At 37.4% G+C, this 22083-nt stretch overlaps 1 protein-coding gene across 1 annotated transcript in view; it reads right to left on the reverse strand.

Moving 5' to 3' along the window:
- The window catches only part of COL12A1 (collagen type XII alpha 1 chain), a 99514-nt gene that overhangs the window by 75803 nt on the left and 1628 nt on the right, over positions 1-22083 (reverse strand). The window contains exons 2-12 of the mRNA XM_075145329.1: positions 15109-15225; positions 14209-14352; positions 13240-13296; positions 12273-12536; positions 11995-12159; positions 10880-11053; positions 9754-10044; positions 8945-9547; positions 7315-7587; positions 4862-5134; positions 3665-3937 (exon numbers count right to left, since the gene is read on the reverse strand). Of these exons, the coding sequence (XP_075001430.1) occupies positions 3665-3937; positions 4862-5134; positions 7315-7587; positions 8945-9547; positions 9754-10044; positions 10880-11053; positions 11995-12159; positions 12273-12536; positions 13240-13296; positions 14209-14352; positions 15109-15225 (2634 nt within the window). The remainder of the gene's footprint in view (positions 1-3664; positions 3938-4861; positions 5135-7314; positions 7588-8944; positions 9548-9753; positions 10045-10879; positions 11054-11994; positions 12160-12272; positions 12537-13239; positions 13297-14208; positions 14353-15108; positions 15226-22083) is intronic.

Here is a 22083-nt window from a genome sequence, read left to right on the forward strand (position 1 = left end):
TCACTACACCCAAACTGATTTCTCTTAGACTACGTATCATACCATAAACTAGCAACTGTCCCAGTTTGAAAGGTAATCTCAAGCCTAGCTCTTGATATGATGATGAATTGAAGTGGCCAGCAACTATGGCATCACTGACTGAATAGGTTTGATGAGAATTCATATGGTGAAGACATCAAGTAAGCCCCACTGGGATTCCTGATACAGAAAAATACTTAAGTGCTCAGTACTTCAGTGCTGTTGGCAATGAAAAACACACACTGCACTATTTTGTTTCTCAGACACTATGGCTCACGGAAAAAATAACTGAAATACTAAACACTTTTTTATGCTTCCTTTCACAGCTTTTTTGTCATTACTGTTGATAAGTTTATTTCTCCAGGAGTTAAGACCTGTCCCATTCCCAGCCTCAGTCAGACAAGTTATTTCAGCTAATAGCTAGTCAAGCGTTCACTTCACTAACCTGTGTAACTTTTCAGCCGAGTCCAACTATATTTATTTTAGCTTCACAGGAGCATGACTTCTTTTTTCAAGTAAAATTCTATACTAAGCTTTGAATGTTACCTTTCAGTTCCAAAATTGCAATCCTTTTATTCTTAATTGTCTGCTTTTCCTCAAAGGTTTTGTCTTTTTATCCTTCAATGAGGTAAGACAGTACCATACAGTGAAATATTGTTTTATATGTACTTCAACAGATATTCTGAGAACCTTTCATACCATTAATCAGAGAGTCTTTTAAAATATCTATGGACCGTATCCAAAGAGTTTTGGCTTAATTCAAGTATTTTTATTACCCCATTAAACTGCAGATATGCTAATTACTGAAATACACAGTGGATGTTCCATGAGGAAACATCATGATTGCTATCTGCTGTCATGCAAATAGAAATTTGTATACTATTCTTTACCTTTAATCATCCAGTAATGACTGACATCTGTATAGGCTCTTACTAACATTTCATCTAACCAAGAAAAATTTAATAGACAGCTTTAATATGAAGAGTAATGTTTTCTGGAGTGCACCCTGATAGGATTTTCAAATCCAGCTGAATCTTCAAAGGATATGCATTTCAGTCACAAAGCTATATCTGTCAAAATGGTAAAAGTAATTTTTAATTTCGTTTTCTCCCAGCTGAGGAACTGAATAAAAAGTAATTCAGTTAAGTGACAGGATGCTCATTTATTCATATTTATCCCAAGACAAAAATCTGTCACAGAATTTTTTACATAAGGTTTTAATTCAGTTGTTTAGAGTAAAACCTCTTATAGGAATGATTCTGTGTCCTTTTAAGTGCAACATCCATTTAAAACTCCATCTGGTTGCATGCAAACCCATTCCTGAGCTATAGTTAAATATCCTTTTAAATTCTTTGACTCCCTAACCAATTTTCAGAATGTTTTCCTTCTTATTGACAATTTACCACCACAGAAAGTCCAAATCAGAATCAGAGCCCTCTTGTGGGGGGGAAGCACTGATAGGACAAGACAAGTCTCTACCTGAGACTGAATTCTGGTTTTCTGATGACTCTGTCTTTTTGATTCTGCTGTATTTCATTCATTACTCTCTCTATTTAGAATGTGTCCTAACTGAAGTTCTAGGCAATGCCTTAAAAGACTTTTCTATTGCTCAAGTTTTATGATAGGGTAAAAAGCTAAGCTTGTTTTATAAATTTGAAACACACTTGATCTCTCCAGAGCTCCGTGTTAATAAAGGGTCTCTCACAAGTTTACTATGAAGATACTTAATGAAAACCTTTCTACCAAATGTAAACAGTTAACTTGGTCAACCCTTCACTAAAATTTCAGGCATCTCCCTATGGCAGTGGACAATTTAGTTTGTTAAAACAGAGAGACAGAGGCCTCTCAAGATTTGCAAAGAAGACTGAGGAGTTCCTCTCTTCACTGACAGCACAGAGAAAAAAGCAGGCATGTCAGGCTCCTCTGTCTACTTGGGATCCAGTCTGATTTTGTTCTGAGAGTGAATTTTGCATTCCTGGATGTACAGTGGCTCAGGTTCAACAGAAAGAGTAAAGGAGACTCTTGCCCAGCATATGCTACAGCCTTGTGAATCTGTTATGATGTGGAGATGTGAATTCAAACTCTTCCAGACTGAGTAAAGCCTACATCTCCACACTCCCTCTTCCCTCCAAAAAAGCATTAGACCTAGTAGAATACCATACAAAAGGAAGTGGCAGCACCACCACAACAGGGGAGTTCATTAAGTCCTGATCACCTCTGGCTTTTCTGGAGGATATGGGCAGAATCCAGCTACCTGTTCTCCTTTACCTGGATCTCAGCAGTGTTCTGGGCAGGTTGTTTTCACCTACAAAAGGAGCATTTTGGATCTTGCATGGGTAGTGAAAGCGAAGGAATTAGGGAAATTTCAGCATGAATTGCAAGGTGCCTGATTCTCTGACAGTTGTACCCTGTCTTAGTGTAAGTAGGTGGATTGGATCCTTGTCTGAGATTTAGGTAGTGGGGCGGGCAGGGAGTTGGTGCCTAGCTCTCAGTTGCTCCTTCTATAGTCAATGGACAAAGAAAGGTTCCTTTGAAGGAAAAATGAGATCTCAGGTGGACCACCTGCCTTCTGGAAGTATCTGCCTTTCTTCATCAATCACAGAAGAATCCTAGAGAGTCCATGCTGCAAACTGCAGTGTTCAAATAAGTGCCTAAATTTTAGTGGGATGAATTCAGCGTGAATCATTGGAACTGATTTTTTTTTTTTACAGTTTCCCATTTAAAATGGGTTTTCTATTTCCTAACCTATGTCATAAACAAAAAGTTAAACTGATGGAGAAACTGAGAGCCAAGTATATCCCTACTATAACTCCATTAGCGTCAATGGACAAGTTTTAATTCCACATAATTCATTTGTAAAATGTTTCAAGTGCTGTGCCTACACAGCTGCCGTGCCAGACTTTAGCAATACATACCTGGCCAGCACAGAGCACAGTCACACTTCCTTTCATGGCCTCGGATGCAGCTTTCCCTATCCTCTGACAATTAACAGATGACACTGAGAATGCTCACAGAGAAGTAGTCTGGGAAATTCTCTGCTCAAAGGCAGAGCAAGAGCAGCCTCCCCTCCTTATAAGAAAGTCTTTGGCTCCGACTTACGCTTTTACCAGCATTCTGTTAATGCTCAGCCCCAGGTTCTTATTCCTATTAGTTAAAAGCAGGATATGCTTCATTATTCCTATGCCTAGACTAATGTTGCTTTTGTAATGCAAAAATGGTCCCTGAACATCTTTCAGTCTCAGCACAGTAGAAACCCTGCAAATTTTCAAATGGATGAAATACTTTAACCCCATTAATTAATCCTGTTACATTAAGAACAATCTGCCACTAAAACTGCTTGGAAGTTGAGAGTTATAAGGAAAAATATTTCACTGAGGCCGGTGTGGAAATACAGTTAGTTTTGGTTGGTGCTTTTGGCAATAACTTTTTCAAGAGACCCAGAGTCCCCTCCACAACCAGTAATTTGACTTCACTGTTTTTTCTGATGGAAAACAGTAGGTTTGGAAAATCCCTCTAAAGTAGGAGAATGTCTTTATGCCTATTTTTCATTTACTTCTACCAAAAACTCTGGAAGACAGTACACTTTAAGGCACCTTAAACATCAATCAAATAATTGAACGACTGTACAGAAACAACAAATAATTACCTTCAAGTGTTTCTCCCTCTCCAGAAAGGGCCTCTCCTGCTCCAGAGGCATACAAGGCAGACACAGTCAATGCATACCTAGTGGCTTGGTCTAAGCCTTTCAGTACTTTAGAGGTCGTGTCACCTTTCACAGTCACTTCCTTTGTTTCACCTCCTGTGACTGGAGTGTATGTTATAAAGTACTGCTGCACTTTGCCAGGAGCAGCACTCCAAGACAGCTTCATTGTTGATGTTGTAGCATCAGAAACTCTCAAATTTCTTGGATTTCCTCGGACTGCACATGTCAAAAGATGTGGAAAACAAGTTGAAGCAAGCTTCATTTCTTGGTTTATTTTTTACGTTACCACAACATAGGACTTAATGCTGAAAAAATAATTCCTGAATAGCCTGTACTAACACTGGTACAGTATAACCTTATTGTAATCAGGATTGTATAATTCCATCCCCACCCTCCTTACGCAAAAATGCCCAATAAAGTCTTTTTGCTCTTATTTTTTTCTATTAAAACTACAGGCTCAATCCTGGAACACTTATACATACCAGCACCTGAATATATGCTCAACTTCAACATGTCAAGATCCATGTTGAAGTCACTGTCTGCAAAATCAAGTCAAAGATCACCAGTGAAATGTGAAATTAATACATTATGGTTTCCTACAGAGTTCTTTTTGATGATAGTTTTTCTGGTGTCTAATTATTTAAAATCTCAGTGAAGTTTCACCAGTGATCAGGACATTTGTAATGTCTCTGTACTCTTCGGATTTTGTTTAATAAGACATGTTACCTGTTAAAGGATCATACAAGTTAAGGCTACAGTGATAACTTTAGTAAATTAAATGTTTCATTCATTCCTTCCTAGCCATTCAAAACAAAGTGCAAACAGGGTCTGAATTTGCTGAAAAGGAATATAGTTTATATCATTGACAATATGAAGAATCACGAGGACAATGAATTAAACATACAGGTAGATTCTTCACCCAAGTTACCTTGCCATATTAGGTGGTTCAATATTTTAAAATGAAATATTACAATTTTGATAAATTATATTGTCTTAAATTACCTCTCAACTAGGCTTGAGAAATTTTACATATGGGATAATACGTATGGCCAATGTGGGTTATTCTCTTTTCAGTATGAATATGTCAGCATGCAGGGAGTTCTTTTCAAGCTTACTACATTCACAGCATTGATCATGTACCTTCATCAGTCTTTGCATATCCGTTCAGTGAATTTCCAGGCCCAGACTGATACTCAGGAATAACAGACACTTCGTATCTTGTATCTTGGATCAAGTTCTGCAGAGTAGTTGATCTATCGTTTGCTGAGACAGTCACTTGTCTCCTTTCTCCTCCAGTAAGTGGTCTATATACAAGCCTGTACCGTAGGACATTTCCTGGAGCTGGAGTCCAGCCAACTACAAAGCTATCAGTAGTTTCATCTGTTATCCTTAAGTTTCGAGGAGCACCTTTAACTACAAAAAATATACACATATAATTTGTAAATATTTGCTTTTAATCAAGTAGTATCTGAAGTGAAACCATTCCAACCATTCTGTTAGCTCATCCAGTTTACCAAAACAACAGCTTATATTGCCCTCCCGTTGTTTTAAGGTACACAAACCATTAGTCTTTTCTGAAAATGTAGGGCCAGAGTTACAATCAGCAGTGTAACAAAGTTGTCCCCAAAAGTACATTAATCCCAGTTTATACAACTACTTCTGAAACTTAAGACAGTCTGACTGTGTTTAGCGGTAACAGTAGAACTGAACTGTGTAAGGGACTTTTGGGCATAGTAGGGAAATTTCTTAACACAACAAATCGTATAGGTTTCTTTGCTGTGGCCATTTGCTTCTGCACCACCTCCATTTACAGATAGTTGTCAGATACACCTGGCTACACACAGGCAACTCTCCTATTTTAAAGAAATGACCAAGGTAAATGCAACAGGAAAAAAATCACCAAAACAATTCTATTTCTTTAAGTTAAATTTTCACAACAAAAGATATATTCATTGCAATATGAGTTGCATCTAATGTTTAAAAAAGGCTTCTGAATTAAGTCTCAAACTCAAAGACAAGAAATAGCTTGTTATCCCAGAAATTAAGGAAAAACTGTGGTGAATCATTTAACCTAGCCTGCTCCTTGACAAAAAACACAGCAGCTCAGGTCATTTCATACGAATTCAGTGGGCACGCCAAAGAAGGACTTGACTCTTCCAACTTACATTAAGATCTACTGTACTCCAAGTTGCCTAGCAGTACATAGCATTGTCATTTAGGCAAAAAAAAAGTTTTGTTTTTCATTGTTTATTAACTGAAGTATAATTCAATTGGAACGTTATATGCCAAAAGCATTGTTCTTCAGTGTTAAATCACAGATCTGTTAAGAGTGGAGCAATTAATAATCCTAGTTTTAAAGAAATGAACTTGTTTCCTATTAATCAGAAACACAATACTCAATTTCAAATTCTTTAAAACTCTGAAACCAAAGTTATTTGCCAAGAAAGCTGCCTGGCCCAAATTGTTAGCTAGATCTGCATGGAGAGCTGCTGACGTTTACATGATTGCAGAAGAATTCTGTCTTCTCAGACATGTTGGGGTTTCATCAGATCAAGGTGCTGACAATTATTTAAGGCAGTATCAGTTACACCATGGGAACACTGATTATTTTTATTAAAGCTATTCCTTCTCTTGTCCCTTACGATCACAAGGTACATATTCTATCAGCCAAGAGTTTGTCTGTTTTCCTAAGGGAAAGTTATGTGTGGCCAAAACTGGTACAGTCATGGAAATATGCACACCAACAGTGAAATCCATATCTTCCAAACTTAACATCCAAACACATGTGTATTTCTATCAATCTTAAGAAGAAAGAGCAATTAACAAATTTCCATGCTGTTTCTTTTGCTCCCTTGGAACCATTTATGTCATCAAAGGTCACAAATGACACCATGGAATAATGAAAAAGAGTGGATCAATATTTTAAAAAGCATGATTTAGACTAGACCAAGTATTCAACTACTGGAATAGGAAATCAAATTTACTGTCATGCTCCTCCTTTAAATCAGTGGAAATACATCGTGGCAACTCTATAAAGAAAAAGTACAGCTACCATGCTTAAGTTTACAGCCATTGATCACATAAACTCACACTGACATCAATGGAAATTTTGAATCAGTAAGAGTTACTGGATCAGACCCATGAAGTTCTGATGAGAAACAGCTGACCAAAAACATAGCCCCCTTTAAGCCTATGGTATATAAAACAGAATTTCTATTAATGTTAGATGTAGACACAGCAAATTACATAGATACATGCTTGACTTTAAATGTATTAAAGATTAATATATGCCAATGAATTTTTTATTGACAACACAACACTTCATTTGAAAATAGGCCACTGCAGAGAAACACAGCATCCATCCAACTTCCAAGAAAATAAAATCCAATCTTAACAATTTAATGTTGGCCTATTATTGGAATTTTATATTTTTCCTAAATGCATTGAGAGACAATAATGTTTATTCTCATCCTGCATACCAGCACAACTTCTCAGCCTTAGCTGGCTGTTCCACGCACACCCATTCTCTCAATTGAGCAAATTCTTATTTGAACATATGACTCTCTTGTGTCTGAGAATAATGGGAAGCCTACCTTCTAAGGTGGTTTCCTCTCCATCCAAGGGAGGGCCATCACCATCTTCATATTCAGAAATCACACTGACTGCATAAGTAGTTTCAGGTAGCAGGTTGGTGAGAACTGAGCTAGTACTTGAAGCTGGTACTGAAACAATGAATTCCTCTCCACTGACTGCTACTTTATATTTAATGAGATAGGACAAAACCTCAGGTCCAGCTGGAGACCAGCTCACTTTAAAACTGTCAGATGTTACATCAGAAAAGACCATATTCTTTGCAGGTACATAAGCTGTATGGAAATATAAATGCACAAATGAAGCATACTTGCTAGAATATTTTTTAACACAAAATCTCTAAAATAAATGAAAAACGTCCCTCAATAACTTGATTTATTCTAATTGAACAGATATTTTGTTGCACATGCAACAGTATTTGTTTTCTATACTTGCTTATAGCTATCAAATTTCATGAAGATCATATCTAGATTGTCTCAAATCATATCACAATAAGTAGAAGCACCAACTCAGTGATTTCTAGATCAAATGAGAACAGTCCATCTAAAAAACTGTACTTATGAAAACTTAAGTTAGAATCTGATAATCAAGTTGGGTAGGTCAGAGTCTGATAATCAAGTTGGGTTCCCTCTTTCATACGTCCCATGAACAGCAGATTAGAAATAGGACAAAATAAATCCCAGTATTTTTTCAGGAATGGAGTCAAAGGGGAAACAAGGAACTTGACATGAGGCACAAACACAAACCTGACATCCTGGGCTTGTTTTGGTTGGCCTAGTCAGCCTAACAGTGGGGATGTTAAGACTGCTTGAGCCCTCTAAAACAAAGGCTGCTTTGCTGGTTTGTTCCTCAAAGCTATCCTGAAACAAAAGGCTTATTTTTAAAGAAAGTGGGGTTTTCAATACTGAGGACTGTTAGTGTTCTACTAAACATAGGTAGGGACACTGAGGGTGCAACTAATCATAAGTAACTTTAGCTGACCAAAAGCTGATCATTTAGAAATCTTTTAAATATTAAACATTATCCAAGCTCGCCAAATTTGGATGCATGTGAACATTTTCATGTGCTACTTCATTTCAGTCTTTACAGTTGATTGAGATTACTATCATCTAGCATCTGCTCTCTCAAATTGTCCTGTTTAAGCCCATTTCAGAGGGCCATTCATTTTACCCTAAAAATTAATCAAATCACCCTCTGGAGGTGTTAGCGTTGCTCCATTGCCTTTGAAATTCTAAAAGACAAGCTTAGACTAGCTACGTCATATTAGACAGCTGAAGAAAAATGGCCCTAGTAAGTAACTCTTTTACTCAAGACATTGAGTGTAAAAGCAGAGCGCATCCACTAGATCATTCCAGATAGACACACACTTTAATAACTTTCTAGGTGCCTAGAAGGGGAGGGAAAAAAAAATATTTCTCCAATAATTTCTTAATCTCCATTTCTCCGTTAATTTCCCCTGCTGCTTTTAATATGTTTGAAAATGAGAACCAAATCCCCAGTTATTAAAATTATCATTTGTACATGGACAATTTCATCAATACCAAATCTTTAGGTAACTACAAGCACAAAACATTGTTCAAATCTTTTTTCATTGCATTTTCTACATTTCTCTAAGTAGTAGTAGTTACTTACATTTTTTCCTTATAGCAGCCAGTTCCTGCTCAATCCGTAGGCACACAGACTGTGTAAGTTCAAATGATATTCTTTGAAAAGCATCAAAATCTTCCACTGTGTAAACGTGAGTTTCAGCAGGAGGTGATGCAATCGCTTCTAACTCCGTGCGCACTGCATCCTTCACACCAACTGCAAATATTTCTACATCTGCATCCCTCAGCTTTATTGCAGGTTCTTTAAAAGCATCTGACGATTTTCCATCAGTAATAAGAATCATGACTCTCGGCACATTTGGTCTTGATCCTTTGCTGGTAACAAATACTTTCTCCCTCACATATGTCATCGCTTTGCCTGTGTTGGTAGATCCACCTCTGTAGGGGAAGGTGTTAATAGCCTGAATTATGTCTTCCACTCTGTTGTATCTGTTCAAAGAAAACTCCATATGGGGATCTCTGCTGTACTGGACAAGACTTATCTGTACTTTTCGAGGCGATATCTCAAAGCTTTTAACTAACACTTCCAAAAAGGCTCTTACTTTAACAAAATTGGCGATACCAATGCTGTAGGAACCATCCACTAAAAACACAACATCAGCTTTTACATCCACTCCACGTGAGCATTCTGTAAAGAAAAAGAATTACCACTATAAACAGATATTCAATAGCCACAGTTTCATTGCATCTGCAGTTCATTGCTTATAAAGAAATAAACCATTCTAAGTAAAGCTGTTTCTCATAAATAATAAAGGTATGATATTAAAACAAGCATCAGAGGTTTAAACAACAAAAAGCTACCGTATAAAAATAACATAATAGCTCCTAACTCACCCACTTGAACTTTTACTTGTTGTGTTTTTTCCATTATCGTTATTGGCTCACTGGGAGTCAGTCCCTTCATTGCATAAACATTAATTTGATATTCTGTGTCTGGAGAGAGATCTTTAACATTAAGAGCAGTAGTCTGAGGACCCACACTCAGTACATGTTGTTTTCCACCAGCTATCATTGGAATGAACTGCAGCCGATAGCCAGTTATTTGGCTTGTGGAGGGATCCCAAGTGATCCTAACAGATTTTGAGGAGATCTGAGTGGCCACCAGATTTGAAGGAGGCTCCACCACTGAAAGAAATCAAAAGCAAACCCAAAATATTAAATTACAATTCTAAACATATTTTCTTGCACATTTTTATTTCTGGAATAAATTTACTCATCTTTGCTTAATCTTTACTAAAAATCACATTTGTTTTTTAGCATAAATAAACACAAGTGAATTACAGGACAGTCCAAATGGGGCATCAGTGAGAGTGTAGAAATATGAACAATGAATTTGTGGTCCCCTGAGTATAGTAGAAGTTCCAGGAGAAATGCTGCCTTGCTTTAGTACTGTTTCAACCAGAAGTGAAACCTACACCCACAGAAACACAGTAGAGAGTGTGAACAAATGCAGACCTGAGCAGAGCACTATGACAGTGGAGTCATCTCTGCTGCCATTTTGGTCAAAGAATAACTAGTTACCTAGAATCTTACAGGGCCAGAAAGCTGCAATGATACAGCTTGACGTGTGTTTTCTCTGTGTTTTCTCAGCATTCTCCAGTTTTCATTCCTTGGTTCTTAACCTATTACATATTCTGCCCCTTCACCAAGCAGGTTTTTTCCCTTTAGTACATTTTTCCAAGTGATGCCTGCATCCAAATTGGCTGTATGAGACTCCGATAACTGCACATCATTGTGTTACCCTTGAAACTACGGAATAATGGAGCTATTCCAAATCTACTGCGTCACATGTTCTGTTCTCCTGCATTTAAATGCAGAAAACTGAGACCTGTTTTCCACACTTGCTAAATGAGGCAATGGATCAAACTCTAGAAATAAAGCAAAGGAAGTAGGGCTAGGCCCTTAAATACACATCAGAATAAACTGAAGTAAATAAATACATTTATATAAAGTATCTCACCTTCTTCTCCACTAACCAGTTCACCTAGTTGTTCATCAACACCAGAGCACACTTGCAAGATAATTTCATTCTGTATATCCACAATTCCATCAAAATTAGCCACATTGAACACATGCTTCAGTGATGGCTGAGATGCAATTAGCTTGAGTTCCTTTGCATCTGCTGCTTTGATTCCTAGAAGTTGCAATAGACAGGACTGTGTTAAGTGGCCATAAAATACAGACACCTGTGAATGTATTCATAAAGTATCAGAACATCCTGGGGTAAAGCTGAGTTTAATTCAGTTCTGTCTTCTGTCATTATCAATAATCAAACTACAAAATAATGATTAATGAAATGAGGTGACATACTGTCATGGTTTAACCCCAGCCAAGTAAATAAACCCCACGCAGCCGCTCGCTCACCCCCCCCTCCAGTGGGATGGGGGAGAGAATCGGGAGGGCACAAGTAGGGAAACTCCCGGGTTGAGATAAAAACAGTTTAATAATTGAAATAAAATGAAGTAGAACAGTAATAATAACAATGAGAACAACAACAAGAGAATATACAAAGCAGACGATGCGCAATGCAACTGCTCACCGACCGCCAACTGCGTGTCATGAACCGGGGGCAAGCCCCCCCACACATCTGGTTTTTATACTGAGCATGATGTCCCATGGTATAGAATACCCCATTGGCCAGCTGGGTCCACCACCCTGGCTTTGCTCTCCCTCCCTGGTGCAAGCATCACCCAGCAACAGCCAAAGCATCAATGGGCCATCAACGCTCCTTTCACACCAAACCAAAACACAGCACACCCCCCAGGCTACTGGGAAGAAAGTTAACTCTGTCCCAGCCGGAACAGGACACATACTCCATTTTCAGCCTGAGAAAATAATGTGGTGTCTTCAATAAGGCCAAGGTTGAAACTGTGCTTGTCAGTCGTCTTAATCTCCATGTAGGAGCCATAGAATTACTATCAAATTAACACAACTGGAGGGTGCAAACGACCCATATCAAGGCATACACATGGAAAGAGTGGCATAGTGAAATTCTTGAAACAAAGAATCTGTAAAACATGTAAGTTACTTCGTCAGGAATGTTAATCTCTTAATCATTAGAAAAACTCAACGTACCCAAAGAAAAAACTTCAACTCCTATGTTGCGAAGCTCTCTTGCAGGAATTTCAACTTCATCTTGAGCTTTTCCATCCGTAATGACAATTGCTACTTTGGGAAAGCCTTTTCTTGCTCCACCAGACTCAGTGAAGGTGTTTTGAACCAGGTAATCAATAGCCTCACCTAAAAACACCACCACAAGTTGTGTTTTATTAGGCTTGAATGAACCAGGATTTTAAGCAAATTTGAATTATAAAATGAAATGCTGAATAAATATGTATGTGGGAAATCTGTACCTGTCATTGTGTTGCCACCTTTGTAAGGTATCCTTTTAATTGCATCAATAAGATCACTTCTTCTGAAATACTGATTTAAATTGAACTCTGTTCTTGTATCTGAACTGTACTGAACAACTCCAACTCTCGTCTTTTCTTCCCCAATGTCAAAAGCTGATACAAGGGCAACCATGAAGTCCAGAATATATCTGAAGTTATTTCTCCCTACACTCCACGAACCATCTACCAGGAAAACTAAATCTGTCATTGCACTTATGGAGCATCCTGGAACACACAAAAAAAAAAAATATCTCTGTTAGAAAATGAGCAATTGTGTTCTTACAAATCAGTGAGAAACGTCTGACAGAAACTTAGTAGATAAAAGACAAAACAAACAGATATTTAATAGCTTGATATTCTTATCTGAAATATCTTACTTGGGGAAGCATTATTCACATAAGTGAACACCCATATGAGCCTTCTAGCTGCCATTACCAAAAGGGAACTGTCACCTAGATACTCAGTTTTGCGACACTTCTCACGCTATTCCAGAAGATCTGTTATGCCACAGCAGATGAAAACTCACATATAAAACTTTCTGCAACAGTTTGATGTTATGGGAACATTTCATTTTGTTACCACTTCTGCTTTGCCTCTTTACCTCCCCATAATAGCTGCACAGGTTCTTCTGCAATGCCTTTTATCCACAGCACGATGTCTTTTGTTAATAGGTCTAAGACACTCATGGACTTGCTCAGATTAGTTGCATGAAATTCCTAATTTCAGTACCAACTTTGCACCTTATTCTTTCAATGCAGCTATAAATTCCTTCCATCCCAGTCCCTTCCCAAGTTTTCTTAACTCTGGGCAATTTTACAAGGTAACTTTATTGCTAGGTAACACAGGAACACAGTTTAACTTTATGGGGCCCTAGAGCTAGACGTCACTTCTCTCTAAAATGTCAGATAAGAAAGACAAAACACCTTACTTTGTAATTGAGCCTCAACCTTCTTTTCCTCTGGTATCCCTGGACCACCTGTCTGAACTGCACAAAGCACAACATAGAGAGAATTAATGGAGGAAATCAGGTTAAATTTGTTAATATCAAAGAAAAGCATGTAAGGAATTAGAGACACAAATCTGACAAGCCTCAGAACATGAAAACATAAATGCAAGTTATGAATACATCACCTGTACTTACAGATTTGACAACATAGCATTCAGGGCAACACAAAATACAGAAAATGCAAATAATTAAGAATCCTCTGTATTCGTATAACTTGAACAATAATTTCCTGAAAATTAACTGCAACATCCCTGGATGAAATACCAATATTACCCCTCTCTAACACATAGGGGAACTCATCATAAGTAATTTTCCTGTGGTTGTTTGGGAATCTTGAGACACGCAACAAAACATGTCATAGAAGATAGTTTGTTGTGCTTAACATTTTTATTTAATTAGATTTAATTTATGCTTTATTTAATTATTAAACATAAACTACAAAAATTTAAATTCAAATATATGCATATTTTATTATGCATATAGATATATTGTGTGGTTTTATTGTTTGATGAAGGTAGTTATCTTCCCCCCCCGCCCACTTCACAGGAAGCCGGTCAGGTTCATTTGTTACTGAGGTCAAGGAGAGTCTTCCCCTTGACTTCAGCAGATGCAGGAAGTAGGTTTAGCTCAAAAGAACCATCGGCCTCCTGTAAAGAATTCTATAAGGGTTGTCAGACACGATATATCCGTGTTAGTCTCCTCTTATCTCTTGCAAATTATCTCTGCTTCTACTAGGAATTACGCTTAATGGAAAAAGGCTGTTCAGACAGCTACATCTGATCAGAGTTTACGTATGTGGCAATTTTCTTGAGGAACTAGAACAAAGCCAAGTTTTGTTAATGACCACTCAGTTATCTTACTTGGTTTTCTAATTGTATTACAGGTACTTACTTGTCAGTTGGCCAAAAACAGGTAGACTCTCCTCTCTTTCATCATATGAAGCTATTGATACAACATACTCTATATCAGGTATAAGATCTGATAAGACAGTTTGGGTAGTGCTAGGTGAAAGAGTAAATTCTTTAGTAGGCCCATCTGCAATAAATATATAAAACAGTTGATGCAGCCTTCAAATCCAGTAATATCAATGACAACTTCATCATAAACCAAAAAAAAAAGAAAATGCAATAGAGAACAATCTATCTAAAATCCAGTGATAATTTTAGAACAATACACTTCCTTTTTTCCTGAAGTATGAATTTTGAAACATGAAACTTCAACCTCTTTTCAATAGTGAACAAAATTACTGAAATGTTTAATAAACTCCAGGAAATTGGAAACCTAAAATGCACATACAAAGTGTACCATTATCTAACAAATCATGGTCCAGTTCTGACTCAATATCACTTTTACACTGATTATTTCTCAAAGTGGAATAGAATAATGGGTGTCTTACACAGCCATAATCAGGAAGTTCTATGACATCACTGCATCATTACCTGACACATGCAATATTTCCCCTGGCAGCAGTACTTGAATGAAGTACAATACAATCCCTAATTTTAAGGTAAAAGCATAGAAGAGGAGCAGAGTGATGATTCTACCTTCTTTTTCCTCCTTGCAAAAAACTTATTACTTGCAGTCCCCAAAGAGTAAAGGCTATGGTAAGAAAAACTCTTAACTTGGAACAATCACTGCTCCTTCCTGTATGCCCTTTGTTGCTACCCAGTCTTGATCACAAACTTCAGAAAGATGGTAATAGCTACTCTCATACCTAAGTTAGACATAAGTGAAAATAAACCCCAAGTTTTCAAAAAATTTAATGACATAACAAAATTTTACAGAACTCACCATTTGTTGGAACCACAGTTATCCTGTAACCCACTATTGCATCTGGTGGCCTTTTCCATGACATTTGAACATTATGTTCATCTATAATTGTAAAATTCAAGTCTGACGGTGGATTAACTGCAAAAGATTTATACCAGGTGGATGTTTAAAAGTTTGAACAAGCTTTGGCAAATGAATAAATAAAATAATGTTGAGCAAAGCTTACTAAAATTGTCTTTGCATAAATTTGTTTCCAACAAATATAAAGATATGTTGTTGGAAAAAGAGTAAAATAAAAGCTGACAAAATATGACAAAACATCAAAGAGTATACGCATTACAGAGGACAGCACAGAACATATGTTTCTTGAGTTGCCAAGACATTCAAGAATGGCCAGCAAAATCAAGCACAATAGAAAACACGTTTGGATACATGTACAATGAGTTCACAGATAATCACCACATATGCAAACATTTCACATAACAATTAAAGGAATTTTTTTACATGCTGGGTGCAATCCGTACAAGCATGCCAAATCACAACCTGCTTACAATATCATGAGATCATTTAGGACACTGAGAACACAATACTCTTCTTAATTAGACATCAAAGAATTGATCAGCTTTTTAATATAGTCTCTGCATAGTCATATTTCTTATCAATTTCACTGAATCTAGAAACTTGGCAGAGAAAAAATATTTTAAAGAATACAGGAAAATATTGGACATTTAATGTTCAATAAAACAATTTCTGTTAGGGTCTAGATACGAATATACATGTAAAATGTATATCAGTAATAACAAGATATTGACGTATCATTTTATTTCAGAATACGGAGAGCTCCATCCCTTTGTTCCTAGAAGCCACTAAAATGACATACTTTGCATCTGGCTGCAAAGGACTCAGGAACTAAGGGGATAATAAAAGGGGTTAGTAATGGTTGCAATTCAGCAATATTTTGCTGAAATATTTGAGCTGATGCAAAAGTTCATAAAAATAAGATTCTACCTGTTTACACCAGCTTGCTGTACAATTTCAAAGGTGTAAACTATTGTTTTCATGTTCCCTTTGCAGCAGGTGTACCCATACTAGTAGCGGCATTTTAACATAAAATGCCAGTATGGTTCCGAACAACATAATGGTTAATTATGAAAGGACAACATCAAAGTATATTTATGGACATCTATTTTACAGAATTTATAGTAAACAGCAAAGAGGGCACCAGTGATCTGAACAAATGACTGCAAATAAAACTTGTAGGAGCTGATGACAGAAGTAACTGAACAGTACAGAAAGAAATAGTTTACATACGCTATTTTGCAGCATCATGCATATGTAAATGAAATGTTGATTATTATTTTTTTAGCTTCCCACGATGGACAAAAGCCTCCATGTACAAGGTTTATTACACAAAGACGTTTCATAAATATTTTATAATGATATTCTCTTTGTAAAATTGTCATGCTTATTCATGCAGTATTTTACTGACTCACTGTCAGTGCATGGTAGGTGTATTATATATTATTGTTTAAATAGTTCTACAAAGTAAGATTAGATTCAGCCATACTTTCCTTAACTACTGTGAGACTGTTTTGCAGGCATTTTTAATAGATCTTTTCTGTTTCATGGAAGATCTCCATCATATGTCAGATTTTGTTTCGGTTTTGAACATAATTTAAAGAGCAGATAAAGAAATAAATGCTAGAAAGTATACTTATGAAAAGACACTGTCCAATTGCAATAAGTAATATTGAGCTCAAAAAAACTGGCAACCAATTGTGTAGGCATTTTTTTCCCCTTTAATTTACTATAATTTCCAACCATAGGATAATATGGCTTTGTAATACTGATACAATAGATACGCTAGTACTGAAGTAAATGTTATTTTTCCTATTGTCCATACACAGGCAGTGAGATTAGACCATTAACCTGCATGCACAGTTTATTCATCATTCGGTTTATGAGTATCACAATGCTAGAGACAGCAAGGTAGTTACTTAGTATCAAAATCATGCAACACATGTTAATAGTAAAATACATTTAGGTGATAAGAATATCATTATAAAATATTGTTTCAGTAGCAATGGCTCAGGACAAATTTAATGCAAAGGCAGAGACAACTGACCTGAGCATGCTTTTAAAAAAAATTCAGTACATGGAAAAAATAGCACCACCAACCTTGCAAGTAAATTGGCATGTTGCAGCAGAGACTTTAGGCTTTAACTGCTGAAGGACAGCAGCAGCCCAACTTGTTGATATCCAAATGACCGGATTCCAGATAAACTGAAAAAACTGACTGTGAGGAAAAGTCTTTAACATTTTAAAGGATTTTAATCCATTTTATGAAAATTCAGATGTGGATCTTGGCAGGTAACAAGAATAGTGCATCAATACATAAGTGACATATCCGTTCACCCAGGTGTTCACAGCCTTTTAGAACAATAGCATTGCAGGGGACCTCAGAAAGTCCCCTCATCCATCCCACAGCCAAGACATGATAGTCACCCCATGTCATTCCTGACATGTTTGCTCAGATCATTCTTAAAGACCTCCACTGTTGGCAAGACTCTCAGCTTCCCACGGAAATTACTCCAATGCCTCACTCCCTTTATCATCGTAAAGTTATTCCCGACACCTAACCCCAGTCGTCGTTGCTGCAGTTTAAATCCATTCATTCTCAACCTATGGCTGTCTTATCAAACCAAAGCACTGAATGCTTCTCCCATTGAAATCCAAAAAGGAACCTTGCCCGAGTGAAAAAAAGCCGGTTTGGATCCAGTGTCATCAAAATGTCTTCTGGATGTCCTGTGAGCTTTTGATACTCAAACAGAACCTCCAAAACCTCCATGGACCTTCACGTGGGTCAGATTTCACCCATGTGAAACCAGCTGCAGGATGAAGCCCAAACCATGGTCATATGAAGGAGAGCAGTAAGTCGATCCGAAGTACAGCAAAATGTTTAGGTGATAAAAACCTTATTGTGATAATCAAACAGGGCAACTGAATTCCAGAAGGGAATTCACCAGTGGCAAAATAATATATTTGCAATCCGGAATCAGATCAGACTTCTAGGAACAAAATGCCCCTGGTTGCGGTAAGAGTTTGTCCCATTACAGGGACAAACCTTAAAACTCCACTCTACAAAGGCTTACGTGTGAGCGCAGCTTTACTCAAGCAAGCAGTCTTGATGTCGGGCTACTTGCGTAAGTGAAGTTGCACATGTGCTTACAGTGTAGTGACAGTACTGATCAGTCTGATCCTATGTCCATCAAAATCCATGCCAAACCTCTCACTGACTTGTCAAGGTACAGGATCATGATTGTAACATGTGATGGTATTATAGTATTGCCCTAATACAGTGATTTCACTGTTGATGCACAGAAATGTATGGCTCCCCTACAGGTTTCCAGCCTCGTAAAAAAAGAACTTGCTGTATGACAACAATGTTTACACAGTGTTAATTTCCACCACTCTGAGAACTATGATATGATAACTTCCTTGATCGGATATCCTATCTTATGCACCACAAAAGAAAAAAAAGAAATCAGACATGATATACTTAATTCATTGCCTCTACTTGTGTTATATACATGTATAATAACAGTATATTTTCTGAAACAAAAAATATAGAGCAAGGCATCTTTCTCATGCTATGTATGTCTTATACTAGCTTGTATTACTTAACAGGTAATGCAAACCTAATATATAAAATTGTACAGCTTTTACAGATAACACAATGTGACTGCTAGAGGATCCCAATGAGTACCTTAACAAGACAGAATTAAAATATAATCAGAAGATCAAGCAATTTAAATCTAGAACCAGACTTAAAAGTGTTATAACTTGGAAGTAGCTGTCACCCACAATCCCTTTGTGAAACAAAATCTGTAATTCCATCACTGGAAAAGACTCACTATAATTAGCATGTGAAATAACATGTTAGCCCATGTTAAAATAATACAGGCCACGGAAGCTGAAGAATAAGCCTCGCCTTGCTCTCACTGAGATAAGCCCTGCTGAGGCTGGAAGAGGCCAAAACTCCTCATTTACTATTTTCTTCATATATGGCATGGATTTGACACAACTAACTAGATCATGACCCCAGTCAAGCTCCTTTGAAGACAGTGTTGCCAATGTGAATGGGAGAAAGAAGGAGCTATAGCCTAGCAATGTAGTAAAGGGCAGCTTCTCAATCTTCTTAGATATTCATGGCCAATCACAACACAGAAACATTGCCACCTGTATGTTTGCATTTTTTTCATTTTATACATGTATATGAAATTTCTTCAAAATACAAGATATATAGCTTGTAAGTGTATTTTGAAAAAAAATCATTTAAATATATATACCTATACATATAAAGATGTATGTAACTAAAAATAATTGCATATATATACACACAATGCATGCACGAAAATTCACTAAATTTTATGCATGTTTGTGCATATATATGTATGTTCGCGTGGGTGTGTACGTATACACACACGTATACTTTGCTTCTAATTAGCAATAGTAAAAACATGGTCCTTCATGTATATACAAATTTCAATTTCACACATCAATCTACATGGTTCTCGCTTTAGGAACTTGGAAATCAACAGCTAGTTTCTCAAAAGATAGAAATCAGACACCAAAAGGTAATAAAATAATGGTCCCACCAACCAGTTCCAAAGCTGAATAGGTGGTTAACTTCAAAAGTTTAAGCTATCCCTGATCATCTCTAAACCATTCAGTCAATGAAAATTAATGTACTCAACACAAGCTTTATTATTACATGAGAAACTTTCTAATCCTCTGTAACTGCTGTGCTGCAGCTATTTGTCACTTACTGTATTACATGTCCTGGAGACAGATTTTTCACCTGACAAACCTTTTTCTGCACTACACAAAGGTCCCACACTTGGCTCAGTGATGCCCTCCTTCCCTACCTCCAGCCTAGAAAACACACTTTTCTAGGTCTGAACCAGTTCCTGAAACATTGAAAAGTCAGCACCTTCACATGCTCAGTGAGGTCACACAGAACCAATGATTTCCTCATTCCTTTCCTGTGCGTTTGAAAATTCCTCTGTATTAGGAAACACAACACACTACACATGGCCATGACAATCACAACATTACCTTGAGATTATAACTAACAGGTTATTCGCATACTAATCTACTTGGCTTAACTATGACTAAAATAATGAAAAAAATTCTTATCTAGCAAAAGGATATAGATTTCCCCCTGCCTTTTTGTGATCATAGATGGAAAAAATACCGTGACAGAAAGAAATCTTGACCCGAGGACACACAGAGAATGCGGTGGAGTATTGCAGTGCTGGACTAAAAAGGCAGGAAACAACTTGAACAAAGCATAAAATATAGCATCACGCACAAGAAGTTTAAGCTGAGAGAGAGACCTCAGTAGGATTGCAAATTAAAACAAGAAGAATTTCACTGTAAAAGAAAAGAGCAAAAATGCTGAGCATGAAAACAGATTTGCTTCCTTGTCCAGGGTACACAAACAACTTCCCCAGTGAAATGCCATGAATGCATTTAGACTATATGTTGGTTTTACCCCCTCTACTGCCACAGCGATCGTCCAACTAGAACCCCCTGCGTTGCTGTATCTCTGTAGAAAAGCTCTAACTCCATTACTGCAGCTCACTGCCTTGCCAACAGCAACAGAACACGGCTCTCACGAAGGACTCGCAGAGCAGCTGTGATGCTGATGAAGAACCAGCCTCATCCTGGAAGATTCAGGAATCTATGAACAGCAGTACCGAATAAACACCAGAGCTACTCCCAGGGGAGACTGAAAAATGAAAGCTGAAGGAAGGCAGAAAAATAGAACTAAGCTTTTCCTTCCCTCTGCTTTCACTCCATCTTCCCACCCCATATCAACAATCTTTACCACATCAAACGGCCTTCTCCCTTATCCTCCTCTCACTTTTTCATCCCTCCAAGTGTCTACCCACACCTCAGGGAAAGAAAATTCAAACTGCATCTCTTGTGAACACCACAGGGAGAGCCGAAGGAACAAAAAAAAAAAAAAAAAAAAAAAAACAGAGAGACAGGACTGACTGGTGGGGGAAAAGCTTTGCCACAATATAATCTGAAAGTTGGAAAAATAGACTAAAGGACAAATGTCCACAGGAGAAAGTCAGTTCAGTAGACAGGATTTAAGTTGCAATGATACCAGAACTAAAGTAAATAAGATCCAACATGTAATTTACAAGATGATGCAAAATTGAAGCACAAAATTGAAACAGTGCAGAAGGATGACCAGTATAGTGCAAACAGGAAACAGCACTGCAAAAAGCTCTACAAAAGCAGTTCCCACCAGAGCAAGTCCTAAGATACTCCTAGCTTTGAATTTCCATTTTCAGCACCACTATTTCTCACTGCGCTTCCTACTCAAGACACTTTTCTGCTCTTACTTCAAAACTCTGGAGCTAGGAGAAGTTTCTTGTAGAAACCTGATCACTGTAAACTAGGTATTTTATTTAATACACATTTTTGAATGCAGAGTAATATAAGTCCTGTCCAAGAGCACTCTACAACTCACAAGATCAGGCTTTGTCCACTCTTTTGCTTACCGATGGTGCATCCTTCAACATGAGATCTAAACAAGCTTGGCCAGCTTGTCTGGCAATGCATCTACTTTCACTGTTATAAAATAACTGTGTGCTTCTCCAAATACATTTTTGCAGCTTTCATTAACACTACTCAAGCTATGACTGGTTCGGTCCACACTATAGCTAAATAAAACACCTTCGCTTACATTTTGAAATAACCTACTCCATAGATATAACCAGTGGTGCAGGACAATAGCAACATTCCTCCAGCTCCGAGTAAGCTCCCTCCTAAGATGGGGAAGAACGCACAAACACATCCACTCCCTTCCTCCATCAAAACTGTACATTTTCTCTGCTTTCTCTGGCACGGCAGTCCTGCATTTCAAATGCAACTCTGAAATGACTTCAAATGACCTTTTTGGTTCCTCAGCCAACAACA

Source organism: Calonectris borealis, chromosome 3, assembly GCF_964195595.1.
Source record: "Calonectris borealis chromosome 3, bCalBor7.hap1.2, whole genome shotgun sequence".
In the NCBI taxonomy this organism is placed as follows: domain Eukaryota; kingdom Metazoa; phylum Chordata; class Aves; order Procellariiformes; family Procellariidae; genus Calonectris; species Calonectris borealis.